The sequence below is a fragment of the Lipophrys pholis genome, assembly GCF_963383615.2.
Source record: "Lipophrys pholis genome assembly, chromosome: 4".
In the NCBI taxonomy this organism is placed as follows: domain Eukaryota; kingdom Metazoa; phylum Chordata; class Actinopteri; order Blenniiformes; family Blenniidae; genus Lipophrys; species Lipophrys pholis.
In genome coordinates, this window is record NC_137637.1 from 32,361,394 (window position 1) to 32,371,696 (window position 10,303).

General features: G+C 41.6%; 1 protein-coding gene across 1 annotated transcript; it reads right to left on the reverse strand.

The window, feature by feature from the left end:
- Nucleotides 1-545: 545 nt before the first annotated feature.
- Nucleotides 546-10,210, reverse strand: pigu (phosphatidylinositol glycan anchor biosynthesis, class U). Its single transcript, XM_080461973.1, has 12 exons — nucleotides 10,058-10,210; nucleotides 9,514-9,578; nucleotides 8,942-9,001; nucleotides 8,801-8,863; nucleotides 8,561-8,670; nucleotides 7,537-7,637; nucleotides 6,917-7,014; nucleotides 6,624-6,778; nucleotides 5,214-5,357; nucleotides 4,522-4,646; nucleotides 3,709-3,851; nucleotides 546-2,967 (listed from the first exon to the last, which is right to left on the reverse strand). Exons 1-12 carry the CDS (start codon nucleotides 10,185-10,187, stop codon nucleotides 2,854-2,856), a joined length of 1,308 nt encoding a protein of 435 aa, XP_080318099.1. The 5' UTR covers nucleotides 10,188-10,210; the 3' UTR covers nucleotides 546-2,853.
- Between the last annotated feature and the right edge of the window lie 93 nt (nucleotides 10,211-10,303).

Genomic DNA, 10,303 nt, shown 5'->3' on the forward strand with positions numbered 1-10,303 from the left:
GAGCTTAAATCCAGTGGAGCTGTAACTCCTCTGTGCTGGAGGTCAAACTTGAGCGCAGTGCTGCGAGAGTGAAACTATTCATTGATATGACGCATTAAAAACCCTCTGGGAGTTCCAAGAGTCACATGATCCCTAATTACAGGGCGAGAAAGATAAAACTGGAAATCTTTAACTCAGTAGAAGCACTGATGTGGATCTTGGACTCTTCTTCCTTCAACAGACCCGGTCCCGTCCATGACTTTATGTCTGTGGCGCTCTCTGGTTTGTTCCCTTCATATGTTGACTGTCTGCAATTCTCTGAACATCAATGAACCTGATATCTCAATTCACCCGTTTCGCTTCATGCTCCTTTTTTTTGACACTGTTGATTCAAACCTTGTACATCAGGGGTGTCAAACATACGGCCAGGAGCCGAAGACATTGACTGCAATATAATTGTTTGACCAGCAGGGGCGCACTTTAGTCTGCATGTTTTTGGCGAGTCATAAGTTTCCATATAAACAGACATCATTTTCAGAACACCGCCCTGTAAACACGAAAACGCATAACAAAGAGATTTTATTAGAATCGTCACGTCAACTGGACCTTAGATGAGTCCAAACCCACACCTCCGGGGGTTAATGATCCACACTTTTGACATGTTGACTCGTTCATCACACGAAGCGTCAAACGTTTCAAAGCCTCAGTTATAATCCGACAGACATTCATGAGTACAGAACGGAATCAAAACGCCTGAAAAAAACCCTCAAATAATAAAGAAAAAAAACTTTAATCTCTCTGAAAAAGTTCTCAGTGCAGCAAATAAATAAACGTCAGTAATTTTTTCACACACAAATAAAAACAGATTTATATTATTGATGAAAGTAGATCATGAAAAGTATATATCTTTAAATTTTATGAAAATGAGTTTTACATTTATAAACTTGATTCTTTCAAGATGTGAAAAACAAAACCTTTTTATTTTGGGACTTTGACAAAAAACATTTTTTTTTTTTTTAAAAGTAAGAAGTTGGCTTTATGTTATGAAATGAAATATTTAAGGTTTTTGGTTGAGTTACTGCAGAGAAACTTGTGTGGCTGCTGTTAAACATCTCCTGCTGAAGGCAGCTGCTCCCAGTGAACGTCTTCATTACGAGCCAACAGATTTCAGGAATAAAAGATGAAGGAGGAAAAATAGTTTCAGAAGATGTGGTAATAAAGGGAAAACACACAATCTGAGCTTGTATCATTTGTTCGTACATCAGCATCCGGGTGTGGATTGTTTTGTGTGTCCACTAAGTTTACCGCTTCATCTTACCATCGGCTGAGTTGAAGTTGCACTTTCGTTTCAGATTTCACTTGAAATCTTTGTCGCGTCAGCGAGCCCTGAAGCCCTGAAGCAGTAAAAAAAAAAAGAAAAGCCTCCTGCACTTCCTGCTCAGCTGCAATCAGCACACAGTTAATGATAAACTCACACTGATGTGATTAAATCTTGTGGGAAATATCAAACTGAACAAAATCCTTCTGTATATTATGATTCCTTCATACCAACGTCTATATGCTGGAAAGAATAAGATAAAATGAAAGGTTGCAGGCCTGATATTTACTGTAGGAGGAAACAACTAGAGGAGCAATAATGCTTCTGCTCAGACTAAAGTGCGCTGCAAGAGATAAAAAGAAAACTGGCAACCCACAGCAAAAGGTCAAAATATTCAATTTGAACTCATCCGTTTTAGTTTCTTCATTTTTACTTGTGAAAATTGTGAAATTTAAATTGTATTACTGGGTTAATTACAAATACACTACAAACTAGTTAAGATGATTTTGGTTAAATGTGAATTATAATAAATGTTTATTTTGCATACACATGCATTGGGACCTTTCTGCAGTTTCTCCCAGGAGAACATAAGAGGAGGTGAAGCGTTTCATTAAATATCCACTGAATGGTTAAAAATACACCTTGAGTTTGGCCCAACGTCATGATGGTGATTTTTAGTGTGTTTCTCGTCTCTTCACAGCCTGAACTCCAGTACTAGGGTCATTCAAAAAACTGTCTTTTCTCTCTGAGTAGCTGTAAATTGTGTTAATTGTCAGTTAAAAATATCACTCGTTACTGTGTTTTTATTTTTTTTTATCTTATTTTAGTCCAACATATCAGTTTTTTGGTTGAGATGCAGCACTGATAACCTGGAGTTCGTTCGTTAAAGGTACAGTACGTTGTTATATTTTGTAAAAAGAAGACCTAATAAAAAGAAAACAGTCACGCTGGCACTGCGTTGTGGCGAGTGAAGTTCACATGCTATCCAGCAGACTGACCAAGAACCAGAAGAGTCTGGAGCTTTTGATAGTTACTGAGGATTAAAAGGACTCACTACTGCCACCTAATGCACAAGGTGGCATTACATACATTTTGCACACTTGCACCTTTAAAAGAGGTGAAACGAGAGGCTCTTCCAAGTTTTCTTCTCGTTTGTCGAGCCATAAAGACAGATGGACACAGAATGAAGTGAGTGAGGGAGGTGTGGATGACGAGTCATCAAATCAGCACACATTCTTGCTTTTTAGAACCTTTTGGTGTTTAAAAGGTAAAGTTCCTCTGCAGTGGTCGACCGAGTGGAAGAAACAAATCTTCAAAACAAAAGCGACCATTAGAGGTTTGCGAGAGCCGTGAGCACCTCCAGAAGAGCCGGAGCCTCGTGTTTACGTCCCACACGCGGGTCAGTTTGTCACGTCGCTGTTGTTTGCACATGACGTCGTACCGCGCACCCGCCGGTCCGAGGACCAGCTCATCAACGTCCGTTATCCCCCCGTCAGTTTGTGTTTCCCTCGGAGGATGAGGAGACCTCCGGCAGTTTGGCGTGTCCCGGTCTGTTTCTATTTCAGCACCAGCGTGGCCTCCGAGCCGTCCTTCCTCTTCAGGTACAGTCCGTACGTCAGGTGGTGCTCTCGCCGCAGAAAGGCGTAGAAATAATCCGACACCAGCAGGATCTGAGGAGACACGAACGGCGGGACTCCGGTGAGAGGTTCCGCCAGAAAAATCTGACGATGCTGGTCGGTTTGAGGACCCGTTTGAAAACGATGTCCCTTTTTGTAATGGGGACACACACACACACACACACACACACACACACACACACACACACACACACACACACACACACACACACACACACACACACACACACACACACACACACACACACACACACACACACACACACACACACACACACACACACACACACACACACACACACACACACACACACACACACACACACACACACACACGTTGGATTGTTATTAACGTGAACGTCAACATTGTTATTGTCCATATTGACAACAGCTGCGGTGCGCTGAAGCAGAGTTTCTGCCGTCTACACGGAGACGGAGCCCGGGCGTTTCCAGAAAGTTGTGGGTGTTTTTGTCCGCGCACACAGTGACGGAGAATTATCCAAAAGTTCCATCTTGGGGAACAGATTTCAAAAAATTGCAGTTTTCCTGACACCCACAAATTTGTGCAATGACTTGATTAAACATGTAGCTGTCCCGCCACGTCGCTAGTCGGAATCTGAACTACGGGTTACTGTTTTATACATTTCTTCACAAGGCTGCTTAACTGTCACGCAGCCGCTCTCCACTAGTCGGAGCCACAGAGCCGACAGACAGCAGTCAATATTTTGTTCACAATTAGTCCCAACTGTAAAGTTTGAAAACGTAAGTACTTGCCTGCGCCACGTTGAAGAGCAGAGTGATGGCGTAGTAGAAGTTGGAGTTGGCGCTGCCGGCGTAGATCCAGAGGTGCCAGAGGACGGGGAAGAGAGCCGAACAGGCCAGCAGGACGCAGGACACCAGGAAGATGTTCCTCAGGACTGACACAAGAAAACACACCGTGTGTCAGGCCGAGCTGCCGACTGCTATAAACATTAACAATGGGAGGACACGTGGTGAAACACTGTCCATCTACTGAGCATGTGCAGAAGAACTCTGCTCCAGCCGTGATGCGCGTGACGAGTAGCAGCATTTCCACCATCGACATGGAAACCGACCGTTTCCGGAAAGTTCCAGTTCGGGAGCCGTTTTCAAAAAGCTGGATTCTCAGAGGCTCTGAGCAACGTTGTCGTGTAAACGGACCCCCAAAACAAAGATTTTTATTTTTCCCCACTTGAAAACATTGTCATGTAAAGCTTCGGTTCGGGCGGCTGACACCGGCTCTACATTGAAGGTTCGGCTTAAGAGTTTTCGATGTAATCAAGCTGCTGGTTCCAGCCTCCCGGGAGCATCTTCTAGTGAAGCTGCTCTAGGTTTAGACCGCTTCACTGAGCTTCTTTCCTTTCTCACTATAACTATGTGACTATCACTTGTTTGTTGCTCCATTTCTGTCCTTTCCTCACTCACTATCCTCCGACTGCTCCGCCTCACAGTCTGGATCTGTCCACTCTCTTCATTGTTGTCTAGATTTTTTCTCATGATGGATTTGGGCAACATGAATCGCTGAATGGATTTGAAATATTCCGCGTAGACTCCGTCTCTTCCACTCACATCTGTGCAGGTGACTCCAGACGGGGAGGAAGGCCATGTAGAGGGCGATGTCTCCCACGGTGGGGTACGACTTGAAGATGGAGATGACCGCGAGCTGCATGAAGATCAGAAACACCGGGTGGTCCCTGCAGACAGACACCGTTAAAAAGACCTGCCGTCCTACAGCCGGAGACGGTTCGCATCCACCCGAGCTCAGAGAACCTGAGCAATCCCTTCATCCCGCCTCAGAATGCATTTCGTTCTCATTTCTTTATTTAAATGTTTTGTTTGCTTGTGTGGATGAAATGAATACTTTAGCAGTCAAGATGTCACTTTGCTGCACGAATGATTTTACTTTTCTACGCTTAGTAAAAATTTGATGACAAAAAAAAAAAAAGAGAGCTACTTCCCAACCTCAGGTTTGAGACCTCTCAGAGCCCTGCAGAACTGATTTAACCACTTTTCACCAGAAAAAAAAACACATTTACCAGCTCATAAAGTTAAATATTTATCTATATATTTATACACACTGTTGTATTGATCCAGGTTTTAGGATTTAAAATGTAAAACACATTATTACTATGACTTTTGAATGTTTAAGATCGTGTCATCATTCCTAATAGTCTTTGTTCCTTTTTAGTGGATTTACAGAATAAAGTCGTTTTATTTGTTTCAGCTGTTTTGAAGCTCGAGACACTGAAGACGACGCTTACTTCAGTTTGATGGACAGCGGGACGGTGTAGAAGAAAACGTTGATCTGGAAGACGCAGAGGAAGAAGAGGCGGAAATGTTCGAACATCTCGGCGAAGAAATACCAGAAGAGGCCGATGTTCGGCGTGAGGTCGGGAACCGAGAGGCTGAGGAGGAGGAGGAAGAGGAGGAGAAACTGTCACAGCATCTGGATTTGAAGGAGGAAGACTGTGAATTTTATTCTTCAACAGTCTGGTTTATTAAATGTCACTGCTAACAACTAAATAAAAAAACAGAAAAACAACCCCCCCACATATTTCAGGCTTTTAAAAAAATTTTTTTTTACCTTTTCTTTGTATCTGGAATGAGTCACAGAGCCAAAATCTAACTGAACATTTTAATAAGATTGAAAGAAAAACGAGAGAACTTTTCTGTTCGCTCTTGGAGTAATTTAGAGAAATAATAATGATAATTTAAAAAACAAAAATCAGAGAAGCTGGAGCAGATTTTGGGAAGACATGAATTAGTTATTAATGAATAAATAACTATTTGAACAAGAAAAACTGATTAATTTTAAAAAATACAAATCAATAGATAAATATATACAAGAATAAACAAAGTATAAAGAAAGAAATGAAAAGACAAGCAACTTTTATTTCCTGAATTAAATTCTTAAAAATAAGAAAAACTAAATCCATTAAAAAAAAACGACCAAAAAACAAAAGTGTCGCAGAGCGCCCTCTGGTGGAGCGTTACCATATTGAGTCAATCTGGAGAAATTGTGATGCCCAATATATTCAGTTTTACAGTTATATAGATTGCCATTCTGATTTACTTTAATCATTTATCAGCAACAAAACATGTTTTCAATGATTTTTTCCACCTGTAATTCAGTTTTGACAAATTGTAAAAAAACAAAACAAAAAAAAGTCAAATTACAGTATATATATATATTCAATAGTTTTGGATGAATGGAAAAATGGACAGAAATAAATATAGATTGATAATCAGACATAGATTTTCTATGTATCTAGTATCTATAGATAAAGAGATTTAGAGGTGGAGAAAAATTAATAGAAAGAAAAAGAGAGGTTTCTGAATTAAAGAGAGAAATGACTGATCACTAAGAAGGAAATTATAGATTTAAAGATCAACATGAGTTACAAGATTTGAAAACATTTCGAGATAAATATGGATCGATTAACAGATCTATAGAGATAAACTTTAGATAGATTTAGAAATATATTGACGGATAAAATGAGATTTATAAATGAGAGGAACAGAAGAGAGATTAAGAAGAGAAATTGAATAAAGAAATAAATATTGATAAGGATCTAAACAGAGAGATAAAGTTTTTCAATGGGAATAAAGGGGGTTCCAGCTTTCTTCCAGGGCTGTGGGGTTTGAACGTGTTGTGAAGACTCTGCACTCACATGAAGCCGTAGACTGAGGGCAGGTAGTCCCAGGAGCCCAGCAGGAAGAAGGACAGGCCGACCAGCACGAACAGGCTGCCCAGGTACATGAAGAGGTACTGCACCACGAACCACCAGAAGCTCGCCCGCCGGAAATTCACCGGGATGTACTGCCGCTGCGGAGGGACGGTCAGGTGACGAATGGTTTATTTCTGGTCACAGACAAAACGTAGAAAGAAGAGGCCGACTGGTGCCTCCACACTTTAACACTTGGATTCTGAGCAGCACAGTAATTCTCTGTTAAATGTACAAACCTGCATGAGATAAAGCATCGCCGGAGCGCACAGAGTGAGCGGGTAGATGGACTGATAGGTGGCCAAACACAGAAAGATGGCACTCAGCAGCATGTTTCCTGAAGAAAAAAAGAGAAGGTAGTTTAAAAAAAAGAAGAAATGAGTTCAGAATATATATATATATATATATATATACACACACACACACATCTAAGTTGAGTCCTTAAATGACTCCTTTGACGACTGTGGAGTCGTACTGCTTCCTACCTACTCACATTCTTTTATTTTTTTTAGCTTTACATACTGAAAAAGACTAAACAGAACATTGATTTTTGACTTTATTCATAAATAATGACTTTTTGATTGTGTTTGGAACCTTTGCTGGTGGTTCATATCCTCGTAAGAAACACACTGCACTTATTCCAACTCTCCATCAGCAGTGTAATATCATAATATCAGTCAGAAAATCATTTATTTTCACCAAAATAATTAAATAAATAAAAATCAGGCTTCACATGGAGGGAGAAACAGAAAAACGCCTCAGAATAATAATTACTGAGTGGACTGAGCTGCCGAGGATAAAGACAGAAACCAGCGTCGTCCGCCTCACACAGAACTGCAAGTTCAACTCTTCAGTCTACCTTTAATGGTGGTGAGGATGAAGAGGGCGATGACGGCGTTGTTCAGGCCGCACGTCGACTTGGCCACGCAGGACAGGATGGTGAACGGGTTGAGCAGATAACTGTGAAGGAGGAAGGAGACAAAAAAAATACAGCTCAGAGTTTAAAACACCTTCAAAAGTTAAGCTCAGCACCGGCAGCTGTGTCTGAAATAATGACGATATTATCAATATTATTGTTGTTGTTATGATTAGTTATCATTATTGATAAGAATGGTATCATATCAATAAGATACTACGGAGTTCACATAATAATAATAATAATAATTTGATGATTTCATAGTCATGCCGTTATATTTTAGTGCTATTTTAAAAAAAGAATCACACAATGAGGAAAAAAATATTTAAAAAGACAAACTTAAAATATGCAGAATTTTGGATTTGTTGTCAACTAAGAATCATGCACCGTTCTTAATAATGATGTTTGAGAAGGAAAATGATATGTATGTAATATTTGGTTTTTTAGAAGAATAATTGAAAACAGAATTTGAGCAACAAGTTAATATTTTTGAATAATAATAATAATAATTATTATAAAATATCTTGCGGCCAGACGTGGAGTAGTGAGGAAGACTCAGATATCAGGTCTGAAGACTACAGATCACAGTTGTTTGTGGCTACCCATTAGCCACGAGCTAACTAGCCTAGCCACCACGGGCTAAAGCGGCGGGACTTCCGGTTTCGGTCCGGACCAATCAATGAGCCGTGTTTCTTCTTTACTTCCTCTCTGGTTGTTGTTTAATTTCCGGCGACAGCGCCCCCAAACCAGCAGCTGGTGTATTTGCGTGACATTTTCCAGGCGGTGTGGTCCCTAAAGTGAATGTGACGTCACCGAACCAAGTGAAGGGGTGAAAATTCTCGGCTCCCCTCCCTCCCAAGTGAACCGAGTCCCGGATTATCCCAATATGAAAGGCCCCTAAAACACAAGACTGGGAATGTGTATGGGACTAGGACTGAGAATAAGAGCAGTGGGTGGTGGTACGTACAACATGGCCACTTTCAGGGGGATGTAGTACATTTCTTTGGGACTTCTGATGAGCTCCAGACAGTCCAGGGGGTATCTGTCCGCCTCCAGGGCAAACTTCTGCTTTCTGAACTGAAACAACACCGACAAGGGAAGAACAAACACTGAATACGCTGACACTCCTGAGCCTGTTCCCTCCGGCTACATTATTCAAATGCTGGCTGATTAGGAGGATTTCCTCTGGATTTCAATACTTTCTCACCACTTGTTTGTTGTAGTCTTTCACTGCAATGTAGAGCGCCACAGCCGTGATCACGTCCGCCAACTGCACGGACACAACAAACACTGTTGATTTGTTTTTACCAGCTTTCACCGGTTGTTTTTAATCCCGCAGGACACTCACCATGAATGTGACCTCTGCGTAGTCCACCACAAAGTGGAAAAGGTAAATGATGAGAGGAGTCTGAGGACAGAGCACAGAGGAAATGTTTCTGTCCCACTTCAAACCCTTTTAAAAAAATATATATATAAACCATCAGACTACAAATATTAAAACATTTACAATTTCCTCGCATGTGCTTTGTTTAATATCTAAACTACATACCATACCGTTTAGTTAGCTCAGGAAAATGAAGAATTTACAAATGGATAAGTCCAAAAGAAAAGATTTTACAAAAAAAGAATGGACAAATGAGACTGAGCATGTAAAAACTCTAAAGTCTGATTCTTTTAAATTTAAAAACATCTGTTTTTTATTGTTGTTTTTTTGCTTCTTGATTCTCCAGGGAGTTTCCCCACATTCCTTTGTACACAGTCCACATTCATAAAACTGAGGGACATAAAAATAAAAAGAGAGGACAGACTTTCTTCACTTCTGGGGCGTCGTTCCAGGTATGGGGACAATTATTACTGCTTTAGAAAGTGAATTTTACATAATACGACCCCTTTAATGTTGCTGATAAGTCGATCTCTCACCTCGTGGAAAACATCTCCAGAGTACGGCGAAACTCCCAAATCAAGCAGAGCCAAACCTTCAACCACTGCAAACAAACACATGAAGAGATCACTGAACAGGGAAATCCACATTGGAAGCTTCTCAGCTTTAATAAGACACACACCCACTCCAGATGCTTTTAACACAGTCTGAAGTGACTTTCCTCACTTTGATTGCTATGGCAAACATTAAACCGATAATAAAAGGAGTTCTTTGTTCACTGCACAGCCTCGCATTCAGCCTTAACGCTGACAGCATTTACAGTGTTGGGTCTGTTTGTACTGGATCCGTGTGCAGGTGTGACAGTGGATGTGTTGGGTGAAGAGGCCACACGTTTCCAGGTTTGATCTCTGAATGAGACATTACAAAGAGACGCCCTAGTTTACAACAAAACTGATTCAAAGGAGAAGAGCAGGTGCAGGCTGTGGCGGCTGAACCAGTTTGACAGAGGAGCGGCAGGAGGAGGCAGATGAGGAAGAGGAGGAGAGACCCAGCGCTCCCAGCCGCCGCCACGGCCCCGCTTACCCCTCTTCCAGGCGCTGATCGGAGACACGACTTCCACCCGATCCGCGATCAGCTCCGCCAGACTGGACCTGAACAGAGCCGCCCGGATCGTTACAGCGACCACCAGCAGCAGAGTCAAGGGAGCCGCCATCTTCACAAGGAAGCGCTGCTGTCCGCCCCGCGCAATGCACGACGGGAGATGTAGTTAAAGCCACCAGCCGGAAGACAAAACCACAGACCTAATGAAGGAAAAGAACACCAAAATAC